We start from the raw sequence: 15,495 nt of genomic DNA, 5'->3' as shown, positions 1-15,495 counted from the left end.
ACACGCCCCCCCCCCCCCCCCACAATAAACACCCTCTCGAATAAACTCCCCCTCAAAACCACTTCTAAACAATAAACGCCTCGGGGCGTTTATTTCAATAAATACGGTACCTAATTTTAATAATTAATTTACGGATTAATCACAGCTCTACTTTTAAACTGTTTTGAGTAAGGAACTTACATTTGAGAAAGTTAGACACGTCCTCTAACTGTGGGATTCTATCTGGGCTATAAAGAAAAACAATGAATGAAAAAAAAAAACAATCGTTAATCATTTGATTAAGAAATTTCATCAAATTGTGACTATTAAATTAATGTTTAAGGTGATAGAAAATATAATTCGTTTTGTAATTAATTGAAAGTGTTTATCAAAATTAAGTAGAAGATGTTTTACCTATATACACCCTCCTTTTCCAGCATTTTGAAATAACGAATGTGTTCTTTACACGCATGCGTCGGAAAAAGGTCACTCAAAGTAGTGTACACATGTTTCCTAAAGTATAAAACAAATAAATCAAAATTAATTATGTCATCAACTTTCGTTAAAGAAAGGGTTTTGTATTGAAACACTGATACAAATGCGATTTCCACCTAACATTTATGGAATGTTTTAAATTCTGTTAAGATTGTTCACTTATTTATCTATTTAATTTCTGTGTCGCTGTTCGTACCATATAACATAAATTTACTGCAGTTACCGTTTAGCCGTGTCGATTGTACGAGGAGAGGATTTTTATTTATTTATTTTTTATAGATATATTACCATATATTTTTAATAACGTAAATAGTGATGATATGGATTCTTACCAAGTACTCCTCTCTTCTTCAGAATATTCAACACGAGGAATTGGTTGGCCACTGGTAAACAAAAAATAACATTTACATGTTAATTATAGGGCCGGCCTAAGGGGCAGTAATTACTTATTTGTCATGTGTAAAATTTACGAATTTGCAAATTTAACATAAGGCCTAGTCTATTTTTAACATAGTCCTAAGTGTAATTACTAAAATAAATTACACGTTATTGAAAATTTTAAGAATAATATAATACAACAAATCTTGTAAAGACTTAAATTACTTAAATTATATGCTTTGGTTGGATTACGATGCATCTATCAAAATAATTAACGACATTTAACATTTTCATACGCACTGTCTGTATTTGAAAGCAATGTCAGCTATCTTTGTTCGTCGTTCTCGATAAGCTTTGTCAGAAAATCCCTGAAATTAAGGATTAAAACATAACAGTGGTTTTATAATTATAAAGATGACAAACCAATTAATTATTATATCGAATGCTACGTTACCTACCGCTCACATAACAATACCAATAACCTAAACACATTCAATGTTAATAATAATAAGCTTATCTTGTTTCTGCTGCATCGATCTAATTATTATTATATAATCGTAACATCTAAGGACACAGTATTTCCCAATTTAATATATCGGCGGCTTTCTTCAAAAAGCTAAATGGTCAATCAGAAGAGATGAATAATTAAATTCAGTTTCCCACCAGTTCAATAATACAACCATGTATTTCTAAATTTAAACTTGGTGAAGCACGCCCCCTGTAATAATAATAATTTATTGGCTCACCCTTAAAACATATGAACAAAGTTCAAAGTTCAAATTTATTCACCGTTCGAAGAAAAATCCATCAAGATACATTTTTATAAATTGAATAAAAGCAATGACCAATAACAGCAAAGGTCATCCTAATTGAGATGCCCGGGCCAAAAAAAAAAAAAAAAAATTCGACCATACAACAGAAGAAAAGTAATAATTAAGGATAAAATTCATGAAAAGAGGTAATATTAATGGAATAAGTATATTCCAAATGTAATAATGGTTGATCATTGTTTTGAAGTGCAATTGAGTAGCCAATAGGAAACGTATAATCAAAATGCTATTTACTGTGGAGAACGTAATAAACCTTCCCAATGTTCCCCTCACGTACAGAGTCAGCAAACCAATATAGAATAGATGATGAGTAGAACAAATGTATGCTAATATTTTCTACTATACCGTCGTGTTTACAGTAGAAATATGAGTCCAAGTAAAACTTAAGATATTTGAACATGCGTGGTTGGTGCAATTTCCGTTATGAGTTATCAAGTTTATTGCTCTTATTGTACGAAACCAAATCAATTACATCTTCCTTCAATAGCTTGATAACGAAAATGTCCTTTTATTTATTATGGGAGTTTTTTTTAAAAATTATCATCACGTACCACACACAAAACAACAATTACAGGCCAATATGTATTTTTTCCTATCAGGATTGTGTGGGTTTGTCAAGATCGTTAACTACGACAAATAAGTTAACGATCCATAATGCCTCTTGGTTATGAGTTGAAAGTTAAGTTACCACACTGCAAAATAATTAATTGAAGGTAAAAATAAATTGTGAACAGGTTCGGTTCCGGGGCGTATTCACGTTTAAGATTATGCGTATTGTTTTTTACAAAACTTGCAGGTTGCAGATTAATTTAATATGGTGCCAAGTGGCTATGCATTATACTTCATTAACACCTATGTGAATCGTCACATAATATTAATATTACTGATAAAAATTTTGGATTGATAATCAGGTTGATTTCATTTTCAGCTTCTCAAATTAACGTCCAATACATAATATGAAATCTTAGTAAAACGTGAGGAAACAAAGGCAAAACACTTATCAAGGGAAATTTAACGTAAAAAAATAACTTACCGGATGATCATGGTCTAAATCTGGCTCAAAATGTGACATCAAATGATTACATTTATCAAGGTCAGTGGTTTTGCGCGGGAACCAAGGGACTGGAATGATAGCAGACGATAATTATGCGTTACATCCGATAACAAACAATACTAATTAGTTTATAGGAACAAGCTACTGACGTAGAAGTCATAAAATTTAATGAAAATATGACCTGGAGGCAATGTAGAAAGCAAATCACGTGACTTTAAGATACGATGGTGATAGCGTAACTTGTTTAATATATTTCCTTTAAAAAAAGTTTAATGTATAGGACCATTAACCATAGTATTATTAATATGCAACACGTGAATTACACAAGCACGTGATAGTATGTGGGCGGTGCGTGTGTATGGGATTACGTGTTTATCAATAAACCGCTGATTGTCTGCAATTAACGTAGTCATTGTTGAATATTCAAAGATTATATAAACTAATAGCGGAGACTTATAAAGTTAAAACACCGGGAGTTAAAAACTATAACACAAACTAATGAGGTACTGTACTTTCGATAACTGCGTATTGAGGATAAATATGCATCTTCGAATATACCGTATTTCCAAAGCAGAAAACTTTTATTTTATTATTGAAATATGAATGCGGGAAAAGCACTAGTAGGCCTACTTGAAGGCAAGTTACGGTACGTTTAGAAGCTTGTAGACGGCCAGGCTCTGAATTCACAGCGCTAACACTAGCTTAAAAGGCTTAAGAATATAAGCAATTGAATTATCAACAGGCACATTTTGTTTGCTATTTTAAAGTTTGTTCAACTAAATGCTCTTCATGTTTTTGTTTTTTTACATAATATCAGATGATCATATTTTATGAATGTTTTATATTTACTTCACAGCAAGTGTATAGGCCCAATAGCATAAAATAATTGTTGACCTCCTTTCAGTAAGCACGACTTCTGAGAATTAACTTACAAATTATTTATATGTATATTTATGTAATCATGTATGTACTATATATTTTCTTCGAAATGAATTTTTTGATAAATTTTTTTATTCTTTTGCTTTGAAATGTTATATTTGATATTTGTTAAGTTGAAAAAGTAATAATTTTGCTCTATATATAGAATTATGCAATTGTTTTACGTTTTAAGGGGCAGGAAGATGTGTATAAGAGACAGTATATATATATATATTGGATTCATAACTGTCAAAAAATGCAACTTACGGCGTTGCGATGTGTCTTTCCTGTGAATAGTGACGTTATTTACAACTTTCTTTAGATTCTTCGGAAGAACTTTATACCATCCATTTCGTGTTTCGCATTCCACAAGAAATTCTACGTTGTTGTTGTCATTCCGACATTTACGAGATTCCACGTGTGTAACATTCATTTGACATTTCTGTAAAATATATTTTAAATAATCAAAACAATTGTATGACTAATTAAACACTCTTAATGCTTAATTGACTGAAAATGAAGGCATTCCGGTAGCAAAATCTATAATTGTGATCTATTGAAAGTTCATATTGATAATAAATATGCTGTTGACGACGTAATTTAAATTGAAACAAATCATGAAAGAATTCTATCTAGTAATAATATTTATTATTAACTCTTTGGTTCTAATTAAATGAAAAACCATTTACAGTATAGTTAAATTTAAATATTATTATTGGCTAGAAAATTTATAATGATGTTGGTAAAGAAGTCAAATTTATCTATTTATTTATTTCACAATTATTATATTTTTTTATGACCCAGAAAACTAAATGCGTAATAATAAATTGACCAGCGATTCGGCACACCGTAGGACTAACTGTAGGTTATGTTTGGCATATTATCACTGGTGCCCGTGCTTGCAGAAGAGTGTATCTATTGTAGTCTAATCAAGAATACTATAACTAATTCAACATACAGTATTACATAGCGGTTAAAATGTAAGAATTTGCTTGTTCTCTATTACATTTTACATTACAGCAAAGTATACATAATTATCGGGATTAAATATTTCAATTGCTCGTGGAAATCAAGTTGAAATTCAAAATGTAATTTCTCCGTAATTAGTCTTTTACACGAGTTGCCAATTAACTATAATGACAGATCAAATCGTAAATAACGAATTTCATTACTAAGCTAACTTGAGGCCAGAGCATAACAATAAACGTGAGAGGGTATGTTTCATAATAGGCCTATATTGTAAACAAAGGATAGATAATACCATATAGGGTCTGTGATAATACTATGTTAACCAATGTGAAAGTAAGCAATAAACAGGTTCGGCCTTACTCACGTTAGTGTAAGCAGTGGCGGCACTTGGATTTCTCAGACGGCGGCAAGGCAACGCCTCCGACATGCAGATCAAGAGTTATACTTTGGCGCGTATGGGCTATCAGAGGGCAGTATGCTTAGGGCAGAGTGGGGGAGGGTTTAGGAGGGGGTGTCACCTCCCCAATGAGTAATTTCTTAAAAATTGTAAGCCGCTAAACGCTCATACAGGGCATCTTGACCTAATGATGGTGTTGTTTGTATCTCATCGGTGTCCAAACTATTGATTTACACAACGACAAACAAGTGTACTAGCAGATTATTGATTAAGGTGCGAGAAGACTTCATAAACACCTACAACTTAATTTAACAACGCGTTATGTTACGTTCTGGTTAAATTAATTATTTGAGAGCATAATTAAGTGTTCCGCTCTCTTGTTATTCTTCGTAGCACTTCCGGTTGTAGACGTTATTGAATACAGTACATTGACGGACAGAGTGATTACGATCAGATACAAAGACTGACGTTTATTAATTATAATTCCTCCATAATTATACACAAAGGTAATGGTACAGTATTTCATAAAAGTTGGATGTCAAATCATGGAGGTCTGCTTCTTTCCTCCATGGACAAATTAATCATGACGTGTTCAACTTAATAAAGAGTAGATTTTTCTGCAAAGATTTTATGACTTTAATATGAGAAAGAAGCAAATAAATGTTATTTTTGACTTGACTTGACTAACCCTGATGTAGTGTCAGTTACAGTATACGTAAGCGGTACCTTAGTGCACGGTGAAGTTGACCTGTTAATTGGTGAAGGTTGAGTAGTGCATGGTTGGGCTAAGGGGAAAGTGAATCCTCCCAGTACTTGCCTCCCACCCACCAACAGATTATATAATTTTATAAAAAGAAATAGTCTGAGAGTATTTATTCATGCATTAAGAGTTACTACATGCTTAAATTATTTTTACATCAGCCTCAAAAATGCTGCAGAAGGAACTCTTCTGATACATATCCCTCTCCCCACCCATGATCAATAAGTTTTACTATCGGGGTGGACCTAAGTACCATTTCTAGCGAGCTAGATATACTTATAGGTCTGGTTTATCTGGTAGGCCTATTTATGTTAACTAAACTAGTGGTAGCCATTGTGTGCGCGCTGAACCGTGGACATCTTTGGTCACCGGTTCAATCCCCATCGCTGCTCTCCTTGTATTTCAGCTAGAGGGCTGAATGGAAATTACGATAGCGCACAGTCTTTCGGATGAGACGTAACCGTTGGTCCCGTGTGCATTATGGCCCATGTGCACGTTAAAGAACGCAGTACACACTCTTCGGAAAAGAGGGGATTGTCTCCCGGTGTACTGCCCAATCACCACCAGAATGACCCCATTGGGAATAAGTCTTCTTCAGACTTTCATTGGTTATCCTTGGTGTTTACACAGAATAAGTCCAATACTAAATATATTTTTTAAAATATTTCTATATTTCTAAGCAATTGAATTATCAACAGGCACATTTTGTTTGCTATTTTAAAGTTTGTTCAACTAAATGCTCTTCATGTTTTTGTTTTTTTACATAATATCAGATGATCATATTTTATGAATGTTTTATATTTACTTCACAGCAAGTGTATAGGCCCAATAGCATAAAATAATTGTTGACCTCCTTTCAGTAAGCACGACTTCTGAGAATTAACTTACAAATTATTTATATGTATATTTATGTAATCATGTATGTACTATATATTTTCTTCGAAATGAATTTTTTGATAAATTTTTTTTATTCTTTTGCTTTGAAATGTTATATTTGATATTTGTTAAGTTGAAAAAGTAATAATTTTGCTCTATATATAGAATTATGCAATTGTTTTACGTTTAAAGGGGCTGGACTTGATTAGTGTTTACACTTTTTTTCTAGCTCCTTCCTATATTGGTTTATGGATTTATTTGAATTTTAGATTACTTATACTATTGGAAAATAAAGTTGAAGTTGAACACTTCAAAGGACTCCGCTAAGCCCCACCCTTTGGATATTGTTGCCAAAAAAAGTAAATCTTTGCCGAACCACAGGACTCATAGGGCTGGAGCTTATCTCCAGTTTCAGATATATATATATTGCTAAGGTCCCAAAAATTACAGTGTAAAAAATACGCAAATACGTGCGTTTGTGGGACATGCGCGTATTTATGGAACTATTCTGATTGGTCAGTTGTTAAGTTTGAATGAAATTCCGGAAAGGTTTATAGGTTGGGAAATAAGAAAACATTTTAATCCATTAGTAATATTAAGCCGGGCACTCACTGCGCCGCGACGGTCGTCAACCGACAACATTCTATGCAGAACGCAACGCCACAACGCTCGAGCAACGGATCGTTGCTTAATGACGATCCGTTCAGACTGCCACGGATAATCAGCAGACAACGGCGTCGCGTCGTCTTAAACTCACGGGGAGCGGGGTTGGACGCAGTGAGTGCCCTTTATACTTTATCCCAGACCCATTAAATATCCATTAAACGAAGTAAAACACATGTGGCTAATGCTCTCAATATCCTTGATTACTTTTCATATTATTTCAATGAATAATTTTGGGCGTTACAATGAGGCAAATCGCGTAATAGCTGTTAATAGTCTCAAAATGTCTGAGCACCAAGGACTCGCCTCGTAGTCCTCTCCGGGGCACTTTTATGCACTTAAAAGTTCTCACAGCTGGTTGACTTAAATTGAGATGGTTAGAATAAAGCTCTGGTTCCGCCTCTGATTATATCCTGACATTAAGATACACAAAAGGTTTAATCATGGTTAATGAATATCTTCAAATAAAAAAAAAACTCTAAGTAGGGATGACGGGGGACCCGAACATATCTACGACCTCATCTATTGCAGGTAGGGGGCCCAAATGAAGGTGCCCAATTGTGAGGACAACGTAACTATCTTAACAACACAATTTAAACAATTATTTTTTCAACACGTGAATTCTTCTTACCATAATAGACCAGACGTAAGAATGTTAATTTTTAAAAAAAATAATCTAGGCGCAAAATATAGTAGGCCTATTCAAATATCTATAATAATAAACAAAATATTGTACTTTTTAAGACAATACTATCCTCATAATGTTTAATCATGTATTTATTAACTAATATCTCTAATATAAAAGATAATTGCAAGGCTTGCTTTTGACGAATTTCATATTAATTACGATTACAGTTTTAATAAATTATTTGTTGGTTGAGAATGTTGAAAAGGTACCGTACTGAAAATCTGAAGAGCATGAAAATAGTTATTATAGTAAATCATTTTGAAGAGTCTTGTTGAAAGCTAAATCTGAAATAATTAGGAATTATTATCAAAAGTCAAGTACCGCACCGGTACGGTATGTAGTATTTTATATATGCATTGTACGTGACTTCTACCTCTATTCAGTGATATATCGGTACTAAATCAGCTTGAATATTCTATTTTTAAGCTTTCAACAAACTTAGATTGAAATTGCTAGCGTGTAGATGAAAAATCGTAGAGAAATTAACCCCATAGTGCATCCTGTCATTATGCATAGCGGCGTCCGATTACGGATTGGGGTTTTAACGCACGTTTTTACGACGGCGAACGATAGCATCACACAAAAAACCATTCCACCACATTCGCGTTAATACACAATGAGATTATGATTACAGTACCAGCGTCCATAAGTGAACGCTTATGAAGATTAATAATGCTCATCCTTTATGTACTGATTGTGTATCATATTATTATGAATAATAGGCCTAGGCCTATGTATAATTGAGAGTCAATACCGATTTAAACCTGCGTTTACACCGAATCCGAATTTTTGGATCGGAAGACTTACCGAACTGATCAGAAAATCGAATCAGTGTGTAAGGAACGCTGGCGTTCAGCGCACTGGACACGCGGTACGAATTTCGATTCGGATGTTGTGAATGTAGCTTAAGTAACACAACCATGACAGTAGGATAGGAGGAGGAGGACATAGTAAATTGTTTTATTATAATTTTGTAATAATATAATGTGCATATGTATGTATGTACGTACTACGGTATACGTTGATGAAATGTATGCATTGTGCTCATGTAGGCCTACGGGCATGGGTGTTGGTGCATATAGTCCTTGATTTTTGCTCATCATCATCCTGTGTTTGACATGCATAAGTAAGCCGTGATTGCATGCGTCTGGTGTTCTAAAAATGTAATTATGATAATGTAGATATTAACAACCTAGTAAAAATATACAATATCACATGTATCTTTTTAGAAAATATTAGGTAAACACAATTCATATTTTTTTTTTAAATTTATTCTTAAGTTCAATGTATAAGCTAAGAAGCACGGGTACAATAAAAGAGTGCGATTGATTTTCGGTGAGTCTGTCAGTGCTTATTCTAGTCTAGTTTAATCAGCCACACGTACCGCTCAAATGATGATCATTCATTGATGACAATTCTCTATTTCTGTAATTGAGAATATCATTTCACATTTACATAGAAAAAAAATTAAGGATTTTAATCAATTGAGAATCAGCACTGATTCTCCAGACTAAGAGTGTAACTATTTACATTTGTTTTCTACCTTGAACATCAATAACAAAGAAACGTTGGTTGATAAGCAAAAATATGAGTAATGTTAACATGTTTTATTGTCACTATAAAGAAAAATTACCTTGTTTTTTTCATGTTATTCATAACCGAAGAAGAACAAGAGTTCAGACCCAAATATCGGAAGACTTTCTTTAATCAGAAATACAGACAGATGGCCCCATATATTTTTTTTATTGCCTTGCAATTTTCCATAATTTAGTCATGACAGAACACCAGTTCAGAAAAACAGTATATTCTGATTACGATATTGATTAGTATCTAGTTAACTTATTAAGATAGGCTACTTATTTGTTCTTAAAGGACTTGTGAAATATAGACAGAACAATGCATATAGATAAATTAAACTGTTAGTAATACGTTTTAAGGGGACACCTTCGGGACTAAAAAAAGTGTCCCCGAATAGGGGTACCCTTATTTGGGGGACACTTACCAAAAAAGTGAAATCGTCCCTTTAATAGGGGTTTTTGGCATGTTTTCATATAACAATGACATACAATTGTTCATAATTATATTTTTATTGACATAATTAGTTACAGTAGAATTTATAACTAATTCATAGCAATAATTTTCAAGGCAAATACAATTCATTTATGAAATCATCAGAAATGTAATTAAGAAAACAATAGTTTTATATGTTCCCAATATTGTTTTAATAATGCAATGTAACAATAAAAGAGTGCGATTGATTTTCAATGAGTCTGTCAGTGCTTATTCTAGTCTAGTTTAATCAGCCACACGTACCGCTCAAATGATGATCATTCATTGATGACAATTCAAATACAATTCATTTATGAAATCATCAGAAATGTAATTAAAAAAACAATAGTTTTATATGTTCCCAATATTGTTTTAATAATGCAATGTTACTGAATGAATTAGAATCCTATAAAATGCACGAAAAACGAAAAACAAAGAAATCCCAATGGTTAAGGGTCAAAAATTGACAAGATTCTTTTATACGAAGTAACACATGCAGTATGCCTTACCGATATTCACTCTAAGGATTTAGGGAGAAAATTCTGGTTTATTGCTCAAATTTCAAAATTCAATTGTCAATTTCAATTTATTCAGAAAACCTCCGGAACAGAGAAGTAAAGCAGTAAGCCTACAATAATAGAACTATTTCATTAAAAAGTATAAATTATTTATACATATAATACATATAGGCCTACCAGAATAATTAAAATTAAAAAAATTAAAAAACTGGACAAAAATTCTCAAAATACAAAATTCAATCAAATCAATAAGAGGAACACCACTTAAACAGATACAAGCAAAACAACAAACCGTGAAAATACTTAAACACACCAAACTACTACCAAACAAAGACGGATTATTTTACTTGGTTCAAAATTCTTTTTGCAATAATAATAAAATATTATTATTATTATTATTATTATTATTATTATTATTAGGAGTGTCCACTGAATAGGGGTGTCCCAAAGGAGGTGTGCTGAAACTCATACAGCCCTGCCTTATTACGTTGCCTTTGTATGTAAGCATAATCTACAGACCACAAACATCTAAGTTTCTTAATTTTTTCGAAGTAAAAAAATAGTGAAGAAGGCGTAAGCCTATAGGCGGCAAATTGGGAGCCCACTCAACACAGCACTTCATTCATTCATTCATGTCGTGATTATTTCTGTAACAATTAATTGTTCCTTTCAAAGAGACATGGTTCATTGCATGCTGGCGAGTGCTCAATTATTATCACGACATTTTCCTAACGTTGAGCGTGGACCAAATAATAGTGTAACTTCATTTGGCTGAATTATAATAATAGGCCTAAATATTTATTTCCTGCAGTGAGGACTTGGCGTTAAGGAAATAGAGAGAGAAAGAGAGAGAGAGGGGGGATGGGGAGAGTGGGGGCTGTCTCTTATACACATCTAGCACCCTGAATTATTATTAATATTATTTATATTGTTGTATAATGGTATAATAAATGATTATTATTACCCCTATTCTTATTATTATTAATATAACTATTAATATTACTTTCTTGGGTCCCGGGGAGGAGGGGGAGGTGGGAGATTGGTAATAGGCCTATAATAATGTAAGCATTCTCTATGATACATTTTGTTATTGGCTGTTGCAATTTGCAGATGTTATTTCGGTAAATTGTCTGCCTGCCATGTATCACATAGTGTTGTTAATCCTTCTTTGACTGTTCTCAAATGAAAACATCCTGAATGTTACTGCTAACGAGAGCCCTAGTATTCGGATCAGGAGCTAGCCGTTAGCGCTATCCGTTAGCACCTGTGTGAGAACGCCCAATCGGTTAGCGCTAACCGTTAGCAGTATCCGCATACCGCTAACGGTTACGTTTATATCGTAGCTGTACTAGGACAGATCATACCAAAAACACCCTGTACACAAATACTACTTATTTGCTTGCTCATAGGTTTTCCCAGTGTGTACTGGTGTGGATCAGATTACGCAACATGGATGCAGGCAAGAATGATATCAGAACACAGATAAGGACATACAAATCAATAAATTACTAATAATGAAGCAGACATTTTTCAGATTCCAAATTTGGCATTTGTTTTTATTATGTAATGATGATCTTAAAACGTCATATTCCAGCTAGGCTATTTATAAGTCCTTTAAACATTAGGCCCAGGTTCTATTAGAGCTATTAAAATAATATAATCATTTTCTTTGTGTGAATTTTAGTTTCTATTAAATACCTTGTAGTAGGCGACCTAAAAAACTATAAAATTTTACGTGACAAACGCTTTGATACGTCAACATATGGGTGTGACGTGACCATCATGCCAATATTTGAGCAAATTGTACGGTATTGTAATCGAAAATTTGATGTGCTATATTGGGGACAGAGCTCTACAGAAACATCAATCAAGTGCCATCTGTGGCACTGAACTAAACAACTACAAGAGTGTACGTATCAGCATGGAGTCTTAACATAAACCTAAACAACGTAAATATTGATTTTACATAAGCATAGCTTAATAAGGAATACAATATACTTTATTGTAATGCAACTTTCCGGAGTGCCAATCAACTTAAGTGACCAATCAGAACAGAGCCATGAATACGCGCGTGCCCGTAACAAGTATTGTCCTACAAACGTCGCACATGTTTTTGCGTATGTTTTAACCACTGATCTCCGCTCTAGTCTGAGTGTAGAGATCAGTGGTTTTAACACGCTCGTTTTGTGGAACCTTAGCAACAGTATCCAAGGGGCGGGCTTAGCGGAAAGGTCCGTTAAACTTGACCAGAGCTGCTTTACGTCACTACGTCACTACATTTTCTCACGTGCTTTCCACGTCACTAATATACTTGTCATTTGATATTATAAAGTAGAGTACCCCCATGGGAGATTAATAGGCCTATCTAACTAAAGTGTTTGTGTCAAAACATTTTATAAGCTAAGGCTACTTTATTAATAATGAGTTGTACCTTTTAATGGTTAGTCGATCATACTTTATCCAATAATTAAGTCCAATAAAATTAAGAATATTTTTCCTCAGATCAGGCTGAATATAAATTAGGAAATTTATTTAAACCTCTTTGGAGTGTGACCACAATACAGATTTCGGTGTGTGCTGGGAGGGGTTTCTAAAATATCATCGTGAATTTCACGGACGCTAATCTGCGTTTTTGTAGTTAAGTGTCGAATATATCGAGCAAGAACGCCAAATACAGGTTATGGAAGTCGACGGAAATGTCCATTAACCTCCATGTGTAATTTCTTTCCCACCTCCAATCAATATTGCTCGAATTGTCTTCTACTCGTGAATTCTAATATCCGGAAAATTTTAGTGTGCACCTAAATTGAAGTCTGCGCTTGCATTATTCTATGTGATACGTGCTCTCGCTCCCTTACTCGAATATATGAACATGTTATTATAAAAAATGTAGCATATTTGCTTGTTAAATACTGTAGAAAGTCTATTTATGTTTTTGGGGCCATTTAGTGCAATTTCAATTGAAAAAAAATCAAATTAGTCCACAGTATTTAATTTTGTCCTTTCTATATGTTTTATTTTAGCTACAGTATGTTTTGGTTTTCTGTTCTATAGATACCACATACAGTTCTAGTTAACCTAGCGCGTGGATTTACATCTGTGAGTCCGAATAGTGGTGTAGTTTGACGTTGATAATGAAGCTGATGTCGGGGAGGGGTGAGGAGTGTTGGAGCATAAAATGATGGAGTGCTTAGCTGAGGAGAAAGGTGATTCGGGGCTCAGCTTTACTCAATTACTTGAGTGAATTTTCTTTTTTTTTTATAATAAGAATGTAATAAAATATTAATTATAATAACAATCAAAATAATAATTTCATGAGATGAAACAAATTATCTTACCTCGAATATTTTCAGTGCTTGCGTGAGAGATGCAAAGCCCATGTCATCCTTGGCCGAGAAGGTGATACATTGCTTTTTTTTCTCAACGTCAATACCCTTTTCACTCTCATATTCTTCTGGAAATACGTCATCACTCTCGCAGGAAGGGTAAGAAGTGAGATCGACGGAGCCGTTACTGACGACCGAGTCTCGATGAGCGTCTTCGATAAGACTCTGTTTTCGAGTCGGATAAACGTTAGCCTGCAATACGGAACATTTGTTAAGTTAATTTATGACTATTAACCATTATTTAAATTCTCAAATTATCAATTTCATTAAGTTACGACGCTTATAAACCTTCAAGATGTGCTGTGTTTCAATTCCGGTTTTATGCTTTAATTGAGTGTCAATCAATATTAAAATTAACCAGTTCTATAGATTATGATAAATTTTCAAAAATGCGCGTATTTCTCTCAAACATCAAATGTATATACGTTTACACTGTTTAAGGCACCACACTTCAAACACCCGAGTGACGAAGATTAGCGGAAAGATCCGTTGATACACATTTTATCTGAAAAATACTTTTCAAAATTATTGGTTTTAATAATTTGATTAAACGCTACCGGTACTGAATGAAGTACTAATTCAAATATTACTAAGTTAGACTATCTCAGACAAGGGCCTATTTGTAAATGAGAGTAAAAATAATCTATTATGTTAAATTAAAGCCTATGACACCAATAATAATACAGGTACATTAAAAAAATTATTATTATGGAACAAATTATTGAAAACGAAGAATCTTTAGATATCAATTTGTTTTCTTTGAAGTTTACTATTTTGTAGACTCTTGTTATTTACGATCCTCTATGTTTGTTCTTTTGACTGTTTTTGTATTAATAGCCACATTAGGGCTTATATGGATCTTATGATCAACCAAGCTCCTCGCACAGCGGGAGGCACACTGTCCGCGTGCTGGTATTTTCGGGTTAAATGGCTAATTTTTGTGTTTACATCGTCTGTTCTCCGCTATCTTTTGTCAGATTATTATGTACATTTGATATGTTATAGTTTAGTTATTTAGGCAACTTGTTGTTTTTATTTGAATTTCAAAAGCTTAAAAGAGGCATTGTCTTTTTGTATTTTTCGTAAGCAACTACAATTACCGGGGCCATTTTTCTAGATTTTCAGAGAGTTCTGTTGTCTTCAAATCGCTTTGTTGAGCATTCACCGATAGAAAAGATTCCTGTACACTTGCTAGAAAGCAACATTATTATTCATAGATTCTTTTGATGTAAGTTGAAAAAAGGGCCTGTCAGTAAGTAAGTAAGCAAGCAACTTTTAGTCCAGCAAACTTTGGTTGGTTGCATTTTTTTTTTGCTATATTTTTAAAAAATTGGATATGATGTAGAGTAGACATAGATAAATCAAAAAAGTATGTGCAACATTTTTTTTTCATACGTAAGGGGGGTTGCCAGCTGTTTCAAAATGGCCGCTATTTTTTCCTAGAATTGTCACTAATATTGTAAATTTATGTCATTAAAATGCAGTATTCAATTGGAAATCCACTCATAACAATGACAGCAACAGTTAACTAAATA

At 33.4% G+C, this 15,495-nt stretch overlaps 1 protein-coding gene across 1 annotated transcript in view; it reads right to left on the bottom strand.

The window, feature by feature from the left end:
• LOC117104885 (tyrosine 3-monooxygenase-like) overlaps nucleotides 1-15,495 on the bottom strand; it is a 24,313-nt gene that overhangs the window by 5,368 nt on the left and 3,450 nt on the right. The window contains exons 2-8 of the mRNA XM_033245777.1: nucleotides 13,913-14,152; nucleotides 3,922-4,096; nucleotides 2,716-2,804; nucleotides 1,153-1,220; nucleotides 807-857; nucleotides 394-492; nucleotides 181-227 (exon numbers count right to left, since the gene is read on the bottom strand). Of these exons, the coding sequence (XP_033101668.1) occupies nucleotides 181-227; nucleotides 394-492; nucleotides 807-857; nucleotides 1,153-1,220; nucleotides 2,716-2,804; nucleotides 3,922-4,096; nucleotides 13,913-14,152 (769 nt within the window). The remainder of the gene's footprint in view (nucleotides 1-180; nucleotides 228-393; nucleotides 493-806; nucleotides 858-1,152; nucleotides 1,221-2,715; nucleotides 2,805-3,921; nucleotides 4,097-13,912; nucleotides 14,153-15,495) is intronic.

This window comes from Anneissia japonica, unplaced genomic scaffold, assembly GCF_011630105.1.
Source record: "Anneissia japonica isolate Jap-2015-1 unplaced genomic scaffold, ASM1163010v1 scaffold287834_len5846547_cov211, whole genome shotgun sequence".
In the NCBI taxonomy this organism is placed as follows: Eukaryota; Metazoa; Echinodermata; class Crinoidea; order Comatulida; family Comatulidae; genus Anneissia; species Anneissia japonica.
The sequence above is the reverse complement of the archived record's forward strand: the minus strand, read 5'-3'. Positions and strand labels throughout refer to the sequence as shown.